Source organism: Anser anser, assembly GCF_964211835.1.
Source record: "Anser anser genome assembly, chromosome: 4".
Lineage (NCBI taxonomy): Eukaryota > Metazoa > Chordata > Aves > Anseriformes > Anatidae > Anser > Anser anser.
Window position 1 is genome coordinate 28,436,414 of NC_139724.1, and position 16,066 is coordinate 28,452,479.

General features: G+C 36.2%; 1 protein-coding gene across 15 annotated transcripts in view; it reads right to left on the bottom strand.

Annotated features, from left to right (window-relative positions):
• Window positions 1–16,066, bottom strand: part of TLL1 (tolloid like 1) — a 161,543-nt gene that overhangs the window by 18,520 nt on the left and 126,957 nt on the right. For 14 of the 15 annotated variants that reach the window (XM_083834090.1, XM_083834079.1, XM_083834077.1 and 11 more), the window contains 4 exons: window positions 14,819–14,979; window positions 11,875–12,055; window positions 5,070–5,195; window positions 3,539–3,666 (listed from right to left, as the gene is read on the bottom strand). In XM_083834090.1, coding sequence (XP_083690216.1) covers window positions 3,539–3,666; window positions 5,070–5,195; window positions 11,875–12,055; window positions 14,819–14,979 — 596 coding nt within the window. Of the gene's footprint in view, window positions 1–3,538; window positions 3,667–5,069; window positions 5,196–7,767; window positions 7,888–11,874; window positions 12,056–14,818; window positions 14,980–16,066 lie in introns of all 15 variants that reach the window. The other variant, XM_083834083.1, reaches the window with a different exon arrangement.

Sequence of the window (16,066 nt, forward strand, 5' to 3'; positions counted from 1 at the left end):
TCCTTTTTCTGTTCACATATCTAAAAAAACCTTTTTTATTGTCTCCCACAGACATGGCCAGCTTCAATTCTAGTTGGGCTTTGGCCACACGAATTTTCTCCCTACAAACACAAACAGCATCCCTATATTCCTTCATCGTTGCCTGACCCTCCTTCCAGCAGCTGTACACTTTCTTTTTTTGCCTTAGCTCCAGTAGAAGATCCCTGGTCAGCCAGGCCGGCCTTATGCCCCGCTTGCCTGACTTCCGATATTTTGGAATCGCCTGATCAAGCAATCACTCTGTATTCAGAATACAATTTTCAGTTTGTGAAAAGTAGGGAGTGAGAATTGAAAGATACAGTGGCATAGGTTCACTTCACAGGAAACTTGGTGTTTTCTATTAAGGGAAAAAACTGCAGGGGCAGTAAAACCAGCTGTACAGCAGTTCCTCCTGTTGCTCTCAAATTGTTGTCAGCCATCCTATTTTTATGATGAAAAATATATATTGTCATTTATACCTAAATAAAATCCCATGGATTAAAAAAAAAAAAAGAGAGAGAGAGAGAGAGAGAGAGAGAGAGAGAGAGACAGAGAGAGAGAGAGACAGAGAGAGAGAGAGACAGAGAGAGTAAGTCAAATACAGAATTGAGTTAGTCAATTTGGAGTCAACAGCAGTGATAGATGTCATCCAATTTTCCTTTAAAAGGAAAATTACAAATTTTGTCCGTTTCTCATTAGCACAAAAGATTGTTCTCTAGGAAGTGCCTCTCACCATGAACACAACTATTCTTTTTAATATTTGAATCATCACTGAGATTCTTAAACCTGTAGGTAGACAGTACGTTATATTGGGTCCCACAAAGAACAGAATAAAATCCTAAATCCACTGACAGTCTAGCAATTGAGGCTAGAAATTATAAATAGAATCAAAGAAATGTTATTTTAAAGGAAAGGCAAATCTTAATATTAGGTCTTTAAAAAGATCAAAGTAACTAATATTTTCAAACATTCAGAGACAATCTCCTTTTTTTCTTATTCTTTTTAAAGTGGTCAGCTCCTAGCAACAGGCTGTGAACAGGCTTGGTAAGGCAAGAACTAACACAACTTGAAGTTGAACATAACTGAAGAGTTGGTGATAACTTTCTCTCTACTATTTAGTGTCAACAGTGTTCAAAAATAACTTAATGAAGTTGGTAGTAATAATTAAATCACACTTGGCCTTTCCTGGGACAAATACTTTTGAGTACCTACCCCTCCATCACTACAGTTACCACTCTGATTGTCTTGTTAGGGGGAATAGTATTCAGAAGTGTTACGTACAGCTTCTGAACAGCCAGCCTATCTATAGCACTTTACTGACTAGATATGTTGGTGGCACTTATGGATAGCTGCCTGAATGGGATACTTAAGTCTGTCTCTTATAAACATCCGGCTGATTAACTTATGAAAATCTCTCTCTAGTACATACATTTTCAAGGCTGTCTTTATCTTCACATTTCATGTAAAAATTCTGAAGTGCATATTCATTTTTTTCATAGGCTTCTTATTTACACCAAATGCTTAACTTTACCCCTCTCAGGAAGAGGCTTCAGTGATTATCAGAGTGAGAGCAATCACAAGAAAAGATTAGTTTCTGTACACACACATCCCACATCCCTCAGAAAATGAAGCACAGCCTAACAATTCATGTAGTTTGTTAATATAAAGAAATCAATTCTCTTCTTGTTTAATTTGGCTAAGCAAACCATGAGGAGTAAACTTAAATACAGTGTGGAAGTCCAAGAAAAAATATTTATCTATAGTGGAAGTATTGCTTGGTATTAATAATATGGCATTTTGCTGCACTAGACAGATTTTAAAGATATTAATACATACAGCATTTAGTAGACAGAACCCACTGGTTTCACAGAAAAGTGTATTTCAGGCTCTAAATCATGGAGATATTCTTAAAAAAAATTATCTAGGAAAAGTCTATTTTTTCCAATTTCATTGGCAAAATACAATTAAAAAAATAACTTTTAGAATAGATCCATGTGATATTTCAATAAAGAAATATAAATGCTGGAATTCTGCCTGCTGAGGTTAAAAGCACCGAAAAAGCTTTTATAGTAACATGCCTATGCAGATGTCTGGCTGGCTTTGTTATATGCAGCCAGGGTGAAATACTGTTAATTGGCAGTACGGAAGGCCTTCTCAATCAAAAACCTGTTTTTCACCCCTAAATGGGCAGATCACACATACCACTCATTCCCTCACCCCCCCTCTGTATGGATACATTGACCATTTTACTTCTGAAGAACTGGAATCAACAAATGATCTCACATCAGCACCAGTAACAGAGGTTATGGCTGTGTCTAAGGTCAGGAGTTATGAGACGGCAATATCCCTTTCATCCCCATATCAAACTAGGTTATTGCTTCTACCCTTCTGAAGTAGAGACGTATCTCTTAAGTTTATTTGCTCCAAAACATTTGTTAAGTTATCTTTTGTTATGAAGAGAGTCGACTTCCATTTTCATTTTTGTGGCATTTTTGTGTGTACTGCAATTCTTATTTTCATTTGCAAATCTAGCATGTTCACATTGCTAAGTTCTTCAGGACAAAGACTCTGCATACCTGTGCAAATATCAGTGTTTTTTGTTGTTGTTGTTTTCCTCTACAGGTATTATTGTAGCACATTTGTTTATTGTTTTAACACCTGTAAGGAAGGTTCTGTGCATGGATTCTAAACATCATTTCTTTAGAAACCTAGCCCCCTTTTTTCAGATCAGTGAAAGATATAGAACGATGGGAGGAATTCCTTCACCACTGAACCAAGGAGCCATCTGCCATAGGTATTGCAGAGACAGTCATGCAGCTCTCCCCCAAGTACCAAGAAACACTGCTGAGCTCACAGCAGAGAAGCCTCCTGGACAGGTCCATGTCTTTGGCTTTGTAAAGATGTTACATAACTTCAGCAGGTCTGCAGAGCTCCCTGAGCTCTGCTAGCCTGTCTTCAGCCATCAGAACTGTCTTCAGCCAGCTAGACACAAAGATCACATAACTCTACTTAAGTTGCTCTTCTACCTGTGTTAAAATTTGAAGCCACCTTTAAACGAGAAGTTCAGATTCTTGGGTTTTGGGTCCTTTTTTCCTCTTCAAAAAGTGAAGAATAGAAATGCAAAAGGTGTGTGGAGGGGACTGTTCATAACTTCTAATATTGCTTATTGTATATATTGGAGTTTCTGTAAATGTCTTCTACCGTAATCTTCAAAACTTTGTGCAAATTTTATGAATTGCAACATTGATATACTAAAGTCTCATAGAAGAAAAGGATTCCTCCTGCCCTTTGCTTTGCAGAGTGCAATCATCACAAAGTTTTACTCACAGCTCTGTGACACTGAGCAGCCCCAGTTTGCCAGGAATGGACAGGAGTCAGCATTTTTTTTTTAAAACAGCTTACCTTTGGCTGCAAATTGGATAGTAAAGATGAGTAACAGTTTCAAATCATTGAGTGCAGTCATTTAAGAAGCAGGTTTGGTGGAAGAAATGAGCAAAAGGAAGGGTAGGTAGAAACTCACCAATTTGACTCTCTGCCCAGGGGTGGCACTGATTTCCCAGGTGCACTCCTTTCTGCTGGGATATTTGTCGGGCCAGTTGGGACTCGTGATGATGCCATTGGGACTGTGGATCTTCTGTTCACACTCAGCTATGCCAACAGTAATAGCATCAGTTAGTCTGGGGGTCTATATTCAGAGGTAGCCAGAGAAGTACTCTTGCTTGCCAGGGGACCCACTGAATGGAAAGGATTAGTAGGAAGGCAGCTAAGCACCTTCTTGGTGTACAGGATTATTTTTCTCCCCTTTATGGCAATTAACCCAGCATGCTTTGATTCGTGAAACATATATTGTTGTTTACAATGGGTTACTTTTTTAATAAGTAAATAAATAAACATAAACAAAGTATTGAAATATAATTATTCTGCTAACCCCCCCCCATTCTGCTTGCATATAAGTATGAGAATCCACATGAGAAATCTTGCCAATCCAACTTCAAATGGTATTTCTTGAACAATTTATTTTTCTCTCTTCTCACTAATTTTCATGCTACTGCTACACAGCAATCATTTTGATTTCTAAACCACAGTTTCTAGGGAAATATATACAACCAGAAAACAGCAAAGACTGAATTGTAAGTATGTACCAAGAACAGCTTAGTCATTCAAATCATAACTGTTTCCAGAAGTGCCTCTCTCAATAAATGAAAAACCTAAAACTTAGAGAAGGCAAGCAAAAAAACCTGCTTCATCCCCTTTTGTCTTTCATTTTTTAACAACATCAATTTGCTTTATAAACATCAGAGAATTATTTGGCAAGAATCTTTTAGAGGAGGCAAGTATCATCCCAACACCAGGCATAATGCAAGCGATTCACAAAGGAAACATGTTCAGTAGCAAATTAGATCCATGCTAGAATACAGCCTTGAGAAATTACAGTAGCTCCTATGATATTGCACATGTACAGTTCATTTGCAGATAATCTAAATTTTACTTAAGTCCCCAAGCCTACTGTTTTCTGAGGTTGCTACGCCTTTAGACAGTAAATGGAAAGAAAGATGCATAGAGACTTGACTGAAATTTGGATTGTCTGAATATGTCCCCTAAAATAAACCCTGAAAGGAGTTTTATGAAGACAGCTACTGTTTCACCACTACTTTGGGGTTCAGCCACTAATGGGAGCAAATCACAACTTTACCAGGCTTCTCTCCAAAAACTCTTGCCCCTCTGTTATGTACTTCATTAGATAAATATTCTGTCACAGCTCTAAATACTCTACACTTCACAGCACTACTAAAAGCAGCACTCCCTGTTTAAGCTGAGTGGCCAATACCTCCAAGTTTTTTAAACCATGTTTCCATGGAACCTCAAACTCAGCCACACACAAGAGCTACGGATGGAGGGAATGAGGGAAGAGGGGCAAGGGAGCAATTAAATCTAAATGCCTATGACTGCATGATCCCATTCTTTCCTTTCTTTTCCTTGGAAAAGAAATATCTGCAAAGATCTTTCTGAAAGAGTTGTATCATCTACTGTCCAAATACCATACTACTTACCCTCCTTGCAGTCATGCTTGTTTTCATGTAGCACAAATCCGTTTCGGCACTGGCAAACATAGCTTCCTACTGTGTTGATGCACTCATGCTGGCAGCCACCATTGTCCTTTGAACACTCATCCTTGTCTAAGAAATACACAACAAGGATGGGTGAGCATTACAGACACCAGTAGTGTTTTTTACCAAAGACAAAAAAGTTTAGCACAGTGGTTGAGACCAGAAAAGGATAAATTAAGGCACAGTCCTTCTCATTTTTTTGGTACCTAACTTCTATCTACTCATTGCTCGGCCTGCACCATGGCACAAATATCCTGCCTCATCTTTCTAAGAAGTGGGGGATAGCTCTCAGGGGAGGGGAACACTAGTAAAACGAACAAGCTAAATCAAAGGAGGTAAGACAGTTAACAGAATTTACTCCTTCAAGTGGTCTAGCTGGTAAAGATTTCATAAATATATCAACCGCTATTTATTTTGGTGAACAATGGGAGTGCAATTTATGGACAACACAAAGTATTACAGCTTTATGCAAATTCCACAACTTAACTGTAGTATCTTGAAAGGCACACAGAGGCCAAGCAAGGTTTCAAGTTCTGCACATTAAAGATGTAAGAAAAGAGTGACTAAACATAAACTTTCTGAATAAGATGATTTTTCTTTCCAGCAGACTGGCAGTGTGCTTTACTTTTAATAAATCTGGACATTAGAGAACATCTTGAAAAGGAAAACATTTCATTGAAAAACATACAAAAGAAACTGGTATTAATTATTTCAAGGAGATCTACAATATAGCATGCAGTTCTGTTTATTAATATATAATCCCTTAAAAGAGCTTTTAGTGTGTTAGAAGTAAAAACAGAAGGTAGGGGAGGAAATATGACCTGCATTAAACAGCTACAAATTCATTGCATGGAAAAAAGCCAAACTAGATTAACAGGCTGTCAGTCAAGGAAGAGGCCTCAGCTGCCACCCTTCTATGTCAGCTGTTGTCATTGGCCAGTCCATTAAGAGAGGCATACTGCTACTGAGATGTCCATATATATATATACACACACACATACATACACCCACATGTGTGTGTGTGTGTATGGTTATATATATTTGTATACATATATATACATACGCACACACAAAACCTGATGTATAAAAATATATACATGTATTATTACATTTGTGTATATACATATATACACACAAACACACCCAAGTATACACATTATCTTACAAACACCATCTCAACACGCAAAAGAGAAGAGGAAAAAGAGGAAAGGAACTATGGTCATCCCAGAGGCCCAGTAGTTGCAGAGCTGGAATGTAGAGCATGCAGCCCCTTCAGCCTCATGTGCCTTGGAAAGCAGCAGTATTATCTTTGAACAAGGTAACATGCGATGTTCAGACTTAGCAGGCACAGTAAGAATTTCTATAGATTACAAACCACTATGGATAATTTAAGACTCTTTTTGTTGTCTTACTAATGTATTTTACTCCCTCCCTTTATAGTTGCTTATATTCAGTAACACAACAAAGAAAGTCTGCATTAAAATTGCGTACACATCAGCTTTATCTGCTAAAATGTATGCAACACTTGACTCATTGACTTGCAGGTGTTTCAGGAAAAATCAATTTCTCCTTGTAATAGATGACAATGATGTAGAACAATCCTGCAAGTCAAACCCAAGTTTCTACTGCATTTTAATCCTGTAAATCTCAAATCTGTTTGCACCAAAAAGTCTTGGAAGCTTTCTGCAGATGTGAACAGAATTTGAAGGTTAAGTAACAGCAGAAAAACATACGTAGCTCCCAGAATCAAACATCCAAAGGCTTATATTAGTTGTCATTTTGATGATGAAAGAAGCATAAAGGCACAAAAATATGCACCTTTATGCACCTTGCAATGCAGGTTTCAAACTGAGGTAGTAAATTCATTCAATTTCAAACAAAATATTTTTCATCTTTGCAAAAGCAAACACTATCATAAATTAATTCCACGTTACAAATGAAGAATAGTAAAAAGCAAATGAGAAATTACACGTAATAGGAAGAAAATGCTTCAGTATTTCCCCCCCTAAGCATAAGTTTAGTTTTCTACCAAAATAACATAATAAATGGAAGGCAAGCTCAAAATGCATTCAAGTTCAACTTCAAGTACAGAGTATGCATGCAAAGTCTGAATAAAAGCCCTCTCTATTTTCACCTTCCACCAAAGCATGAAATAGGGAAAAGTATTTTAACATTAAGTATGCATTCTGTAAAATAATCTCTTAAGAGACAGGTACATAAACAAACAGTCCCATGTTGGACCTCTTCAGAGATGAAATCACTATAAAACAATGGACAGAAGGTAGACTAGAGAAGCTTTGGGACATATCTGAACTACAATAATTATTTGTAGATGGTTAATCAAGGATGCAACTGTTGAACAAGCCTTCCTCACACTTCATAATTTGGAACAGACATTCTGTCAAATTGATTGCCCAGTTTTAAAAATTCATGAAAAAAACAATTAGTCTGTATTAGTTATAGGAACAAATGTTTTGCCATGTAAAAACAAAGCCATTTGTTAGGCTGACAGATGGAAATGAGTCTCCCAGTTTTGAATGGATACTTTCTTTCTTTTTTTCATTTCAGTACCCAGAACATGGAAAGATCCATTCTTAACAAAATGTTAGATTTAAATCATTCAGAGGACAAATGGTCGTACCTCTGAGACCCTCAGAGGCCACCAGTCTGTGAATAATACGTACTCGGCCTGAAGGGACCTGTACCAAGTCCTTGCATGATTCAAAAACAAAAATTTTCTCTTTGCAGGCAGCTTTCTTGTCTGTGGAAAAAAATGTACCAGGATGGCACCAGAGATGAGTTTGTGCTCCAAAACAGATCTGCTCAAGGCTAGAAACATCCTAGGTTTCTCTTTTTAACTTCTTAATGAATTGATACCCAAGAAAAAATGTACCAAACTTCATTTTTATATTATTTTAAATACCACACCTGTTTTGAATGATCATGCAAAGAATCACGTATTTAAATCACACAACTAAAATTCATTATAAATGGAGGCAATTAATGACATTATAACAGGGTATTAAATATACCACTAAAGAAAGTAATTTAAAGAAATGATTAAGCTAGCTTCTCAGAAACATCACAGAACATTTTTTTAATATCTTTTTTTCCTTCCTAGAGTAAATTTACAGAGTTATTGTACACTCCCCTATTCTTATGGGTTAAATAGATAAATAAATCACTGACTTCCAACAAAAGCATAACAGGGGGGAAAGAGAGAGAGGGAGAGAGAGAGAGAGAGAGAGAAGGACAGAAGAGAAGGGGGGAGAGGGGGACACCACACCTCACTTCTGGAAGCTGTTAGTTAGAAGCCTAATATCCAATTCCAAAAATTTTTAGCAAAAGCATTAAAAAATGAATATGGCATGACTCCCTAGTTTCTCCTCTACACCCAAGAAACTGGATTATAAACATGTAACATTCTTCCTGGCAATTAGATAGATAATGGCTCTCAGCTGAGCTTTCTTCAGAACTGTCCCATCGAATGTAAATTTTACAGAATATTAAAAAAAGTTTTTCTCACTTTCCAATAGCACCTGACTGGTTGTTAACACCATTTAACAGCCAAAAACATGATTACATGTCTTCTTATATCAACATAAATAGCTTCCTAGAGCAGGTCATGTGTTGCCCTATGTCAATGTTTGCTTTCACAGTTTATCACATTGGTTTTCAATCACCCCAAAACTGCTTTCTGTCATCTGAGCTGGAGCTGGGCCATACTTTCTCAATTATAGCCAGGGCTGAAGAATTCACCACTAAAAGATCTCCAAAAAAAAAAAAAAAAGTTCCTTGGCTCTACTTGAGGAACACAGTACAGTCCTTAACTTTCATATTAATTTGACTTATCTACCTCCCTCCTGCTGACTTTTGCAGATGCCTTTTACTGGTGAATAGACTGCAAAATGCACAGTTCTACTCATCATTGATTTTTTTTTCCCAAGGCTTTGTTATAACTAAATACTTACAAATCCTTCTATTGTGATTTAATTGATAAAATTGTTAAATGCCTTCCAGAAAGTATCCTGTACACCAAGAACTAATATTAACTATTTCTTCGCAGATATAATTCTGAAATTGTGTTCTGAAGATAAGTTTATAAAAAGGCAAGAAATAAAAAGCATCATCAGCTGAACAGTGATCATCTATCAACCCACAAAAGTCAAAACACATGAGGTGAAGTCTCAAGTCCATGCTTAATTGATGGATCAATAGCATATTATGTTCGTATTAAGGAATTCAGGAATAAGAAAATTATAACACTTTCTGACAGTCATGAGTGTTGTGTCCAACTAATTATTCTGAGATGTAAGCCTCATGTTTGAGTTCAAAGTTTGATTTTTCTCAAGCATTACAAAGTTTCTGTTTTGATCAGGAAATATTGTCAAATGTGGTAAGCCAAGTAACACAGAATAATAGAATCTTCTAGAAACAATAACAACCACAAAATCGAGAAAAAAATAAAGAATGTCTGAACTCATGCAATAAGATTAGACATTATAGCAAAAATTCATTATGAAGCATTCAGTAGATTTATATAATTACAAACTCAAAAACTACTTATATCAAGCTATGTTTCTTTGAAGAGGATTAAATACGTTCTGTACTCAGGACATATAACACATTTCTCTTCATTAAAAAACACCTTTCTATTTCTAAACACCTTTCATTTCTATTCATTAAAAACATAAAAAACACCATTAAAAAACAGCCTCAGCTAATGAATTTATTCTGATGATCGATGGAGTCATTTATAACATAGCTTTTTCAATTTACAAGGAAAAAATCTTTTTTCACCTAATAATAATAATAATTCATTCAGAAATGAAAGAGACAAACGAAATAATGATACTGAAGGATTATAACCTGGTGCTTTGAATTGCATGAAATACAGTCCAGCCTTTCCTAAAGATATAGCATTGACCTGAGCTCTTCCTAAGCCACATTCATAATATTAATAGATTATTTAAACAATCACAAATATATATATAAAAAAAATCAGTGAAAATGAAGTATCACTTTAAGGAGAACCAAAATTTAACTGAACTTAAATGTGTACATGTTCAACAAGTCCACAAGCCATAATTTCTGAACTACAATTCTTACAAATTACAGAACAATTATTGCCAATCTTATCTGCCATAGCTTTACAGATACTGAAAGTACATAACCAACTTACTTACTGGCTACTTTTTGAAGTGGAACATGTCAATATATGTTCTTGTAAGAAGTTGTAATATGTGACAATTCCTGCTGACGCTCCTAGGCCTACATGAAATGACTAGTTGTGTGTTTCTAGGAGGAAGCTCTGTTGTGTGCATATTAACTACAAATACTGAGTAAACCTTGACAAGTCATTGTTAAACTAAAGTATAATTTTAAAACTGTAAGTTACTACTATATGTAAAGACAGATCTGAATAACTACGACCAGAGAAACATGATTGTTAGAGAAGATTATATACTTTAGAGGACAAAAAAGTAGAGGAAAAATAATTTCTTCATAAATCCCTTTTTTTAATTTTCCATCATTCCTTAAGAAAAACATCAAAGAAGTCATAATGGGAAAACATTGGAAGTTGTGAATCTCTAATCTGTTTTGATAGTCATTTTCCTCACTGTCCATCCTTTATACATTCTCTATCACACAATATACTGATTCATATTTCTTTGTCATAGTCAAGGTTATTAAAGCTAACCACTGAAATACCATTTTCATTTCAGTTTTCCTAAAGAGTTTTAGAGAACAAACCCTAATAATGGTGCCTGGTAATACACTAGACAATACATTAGTTTTGCTACATGCTAAAAACATTCAGGATCCTCCAGATTCAGATTTTTAACTGCTATGGAAAAACTTGGGGCAAAATACAAATCCCAAATGCTTCTGGATGGTTTCCAGAGTTTTGGGAGGGGAAACTGTTTAGTTGTTTTGTTTTACATACCTATGCATGCGTGTGCACAAGAAAAGCACTAAGCAAAATTACACCTCTAACACCAGTTGTTATTCTGCCACAGCCAGTTTATTATAACCTAGTCTCAGTGGGTAATTGCAAAGACCACTGGTGTGCAAATCTCTCTTCACATCTTGAGATTCACTCATGTCTAAACTTATTCAACAATGCATGTCCTCAAATGATATAAATTGTCATAGCTCTGATCTGTCCTTTGAAATTACACTCAACCAAAGACAGACATTTTTTTGCAAAGGCAAGGTCTTAAAATCTATTCTTTTGCATAACGTTAAGAAGTGCGAAGTCTGGCAAGAAAGAAACCATAATGTTAAGCAAATGCTATACCACAAAGTGGTAATTTCATAATTAATGCAATATATTCAGAGACCTGAATAAAAAAACACAAGCATACATAGCATGTAATTGATATTATGTTACAACTGGGATTTGAAAAAATAGCAACAGAGCTTGGGATCTAAAAGAAATTTAGGAGCACTTATTAAATTTCCTCTTTTTGGCCTTATCCCACAAAATTCATTTACTTCTGCTCTTATTTAAATATATATATATATGCATTCTATGTATTTTCTACCATATACAGATATTACAATTCAGAACAGTATTTTAAGAAAGAAGAATGGTTCATACTTTTATAAATGAAACCAAGGTAAATCTACACGGAAAATTATAAGGGAAAGGATGCTCACTTTCATATCAAAACACTGTGTTCACTCCACCCAGACAGTATGTGCTCAGAGGCACTCATAGGTACACAAGAGTAATTTTCTATACCTGAAAAGAAGTGTGCCTTGAAGCCTTTTTTTGACACAGTATTGTCAGATCTGAACTCAATTCGCATGTTGTTGTACTGTGAGGTGATAACTTCAGGCACTTCTGTACCACAGAATTTGCCATGTAGTTTAGAATCAGAAGAAAGGCCGCTACGAATCTCCACATAATCGTATTTGCAAACCTGGGAACAGAGAGTTTTGTTTTGTTTTTTAAGCTAAACAAAAGAAAAGTATGAAATTATTTACAAATGCAAGAACTTCAAATGTAATATGCCTCTTAGTAATACATTAATATTTTGTTCCGCTTTTTCCTGACTCTGCAAACATTTGTAAATGCTTACAGACGTTCACTGGTTTTATGTAAGAATATTTTAAGGTTAGTAAGACATAGTGATTGTATTCATAATATAAAAAAATCTATTTTATCCCCAATCTGCCTAGCATTTCAATTTTTAAATTCTTAACATGTCCATTAAATCTAAAAAGTAAGAATTTCAATATTAGACTAAAATCTAGAAATATTCACCCTACAATTTATAGCTATCTTTGTGCTATAAACCACATACCTAAAACCTAAATATATTCTACTATTTGCACCCCAGAAATTTTTAAAAAAAAGTGTTCACTTAGAATCTTACAAGATTGGTTTTTGCCATAATTTATTTAAGATAAACATTTACTTATGAATATACATATCTGCACTATTAGCTTTGTGAATTCTTCTTTACCAGTAGCATAGGTATAATTTGGAGAGCTAACACACACGATTTTCACTAAATGGTTAAAAATAAAGTAAAATAACATAATAAAAAGCCTTATGCAAGGCCTACGCTCATGGTAATACTTTCAATGCATAATCCCTTGGCCAACATAAAGCCTTCCACCCAAAAACTTCTAAGCTTCTTAGGCTCAGCTATCAATCATTTAATCAAAAATGTCCCAGTTGTCTGCAATTAATAGCTTAAGAGAAAACAGTGGCCAGGAGGATTCATACAGAGCTTAGATTGTCCATTAAATCCAAGTTGTATTTCATAAATTGCAATTTATAGTCATAAAAGAAATGTCAGGGGAGCTGGAGGGGAAAATGGTGTTTTGGCCTTTGCTGTGATTTCTGTCTATGAAATATTAACTAGTTGTCAATGCTTCTTTTTTTTTTTTTTTTAATATACTATATTCTAGATGACAACTCAATTTTTATTGTTACTGGAATTACTTTCATATGTTTCAGAGTTGGAAAGTGACTAATTCTGTTGAAACCACATTTATACAATATAAAGACGAAAGTTATACAAAACTTGAGTTACTGTCACATGCTGATTTATACGAATTTTAAGACAAATTCATTTTTAATGCCTGCAATTTTTCAAATGTAACTCAATGTTAATAAATCCCACCAATTTCAACAGTACACCAGTGATGAGTTTTGATACTGCTATACGTTTAGATTAAAAATGAAATGTAATTTGAGAGAGGTCTAACTTCCTTCTTACAACACTGCAAAATACAAATAAAATTAAAAGTTAATTGTAAAACTAAAATTGTAAAATGTAAATGTAAAATATTAAAATTGCAATATTAGAAAAGATTTTAAACTTAGCACTACATGGAGCTCCTAAAACAGTAACAAAAGTAGCACATTTGCTAAATGTATACAGACAGACATTACGTCTGCACTCAGAAAATACATTAGAATTTCTCAGATATTATATGTTTCTTTTGATTTCCACAGGTACCTTTCTTAGTAGTACTATTTAATCTTATAAAGTCAAAGCAGGCTTTGTAGCATTGGAGAGGGTCAAAACAAAGCTCTAGACATTGGAAAACATCTGTGTATATATTTTTCAAATCTGCAAAAGTTGCGTGTCTTGCATGACCTTAGAAAATTGATATAACTTCCTTATACCTCAGGTACCTTACTTGCAAATCTGCCTTATGTACCAAGAAAATGCAGGAAATGTTTTATGAGTGTAGCAAAGGAACTCAATGGTATGACAATCATGCCTATGAAGCAGAACAGAGGCTAAAAAGCTGATGTTGAAACTTGTGGCTTACCTATAGGCACCCATTAAACCCTGCAAGCCCCCCCCCCCCCCCCCACACACACACTTTGTTAGAGCTAGAGGGAGTAGACCTTCCCACAGGATTGGTACTGCCTTGCCCCTCTGACCCACCTGGGGACAAAACCCCCCTGGGACAGGACATGATGCAAGTACTCCCTGGGCTGCCCTGCTCAGCGGAGGCCACCTCCAGCAGGCATTGCATGCTCCTGGGCTCCACCGACAAGATGCTCGGAAAGAGAGTTGAGCTCAGTGTTGGAGGCTGGGGCATAACCTGCTCCTAACAGAGCCTTTGGCAGAGGCATCACGGTTGTTTGGTGTTCTGTGCTACATAGCTTTTTCAAAGTACATATACTAAGACCCAATCCAGATTCATTTGGAGAAAAATGCCATTTTTCAAACAGCACTGTTACTCTATTATGCTCCTTTTAAAATATTCACCCTTGAAATGCTCATAAGTGATTTAAACGCTCCCTGGCTCCATCACTAACCAAACCTTATGTGTATTCTTTGTAGTCATAGTCTGTAAAGATGATTTGGTTTCTCCAGATTTTCTTGTCTTGAATTCTTTCCAATACGCCTCAGCCATTTGTTCTGTTTTACTTTGTTGATAAAAAGAAGTCAGCTGAGACTCAGCAGAGAACATTTCTTTTAAATTTCTTGTACAACATATACATTCAGATGATATGTAAAAAGAGAGCTATTCTCTCCATGTTTGTTTTGAAAGAACCCAGAAACGGTCCCAGAACAAAAACAAGAATATATATGGTTACTGTCAGCGTAAGAACAGTTAAGCAAGGGTTTTATAAGACAATATCTATTTTTGAACACTCATGAAACTGTTTAGTGTGCAACAGATTGTGCAGTTCTTTGTTCACGGTTACTCACTTCATTCCCTTCTAACTCAAAAAACTCAAATTTCATTGAAATTCGGTACTGCGTCGGGGCAACCACCTGCCACACACAGTTTTTGTTTGGAGGATATTCTTTGGGCCACCCTGGTGTGGTTATAGTCCCATTTAGCTTTGTCAGAAGTCCTCCGCAAGCAGCTGTAAAATGAAAAGGGAGAGCATCATTTCTGGATTGAAACTGTGTTTTACTATAAACAGAAGCACACTGAGCAGATTCAGTCCTCTCAATACTTACACCACTGTAATGCCCAGACAGACTAATCAGAATCTTGTTTTATCATGCTTGGTGCAAACAAAGAGAAAGAGACAGCCCCTATCTCAAACAGCTTGCAGGTTTGTGGACAGAGATAAGTTTCAGGACTACACATGGCGTTATCATATTCATTCTTTTCGCTTCCCTCCAGAGACTCTGGTTATTTTCTCAGAGCCTTTCCCATGCAAGTCCTCTGAACTCACCGCCCTCCCCAGGACCTTGATCATCCCTTCTCTGACAGATAGGCCACTTAAGATGCACTTCACGTTGCCTCAGCTACTTTTCTTGATTATTGATCCAGAATCTGCTTTACCTGTCTCAGCTCATATACATGCTCCCAATAACCTAATAGGTAGGGTCACTTCTTTGGGACAGCAGTCACATGCTGTTCAGATACAATTACTTTTGCTGAAGTACGGATGTTGAAACAACAGAGAAAATACCTATTTGGCATATATTGGAAAATAAGTCATCCCCATACAACAGGACAATACTGTACTGTGTGTGTGAATGTAGCTTCAGATAGCAAAGGATAAACACATTAATCTTTTCCATCTGAGGAAAAAAAAAAAATCTTAAAAAAAAAAAGTAATAGGACTCACAGGGATTCTCAGTCACATTCAGCTCCATTTGTACCGTCACAGTACTGTGACAGCATTGGAAACCATCCACAAATCTCTTTGAGGAGCTGATGGCTGGCAGCTCCTCCCTCTTCCAACTGCTCTGTGCTAATGCTCAGTGCTTACTTGAACATACTGAAAACTGGCTATTCCCTTTTAGCCGATGGCCTCACATAACTACATTTGCACTAGCATGCCTAGGAAAACACTCCAGTTCCTGCATCAGGGCACACTTGGGCAACTCAGATGCATATCACTCTTCCTCTGGGCACATTGCTTCCCACGCAGAAGACTTCTTGGTATACACATAAATGTCATCTGACCTTGGTTGGGAGAACTTAGACCTCTGTGT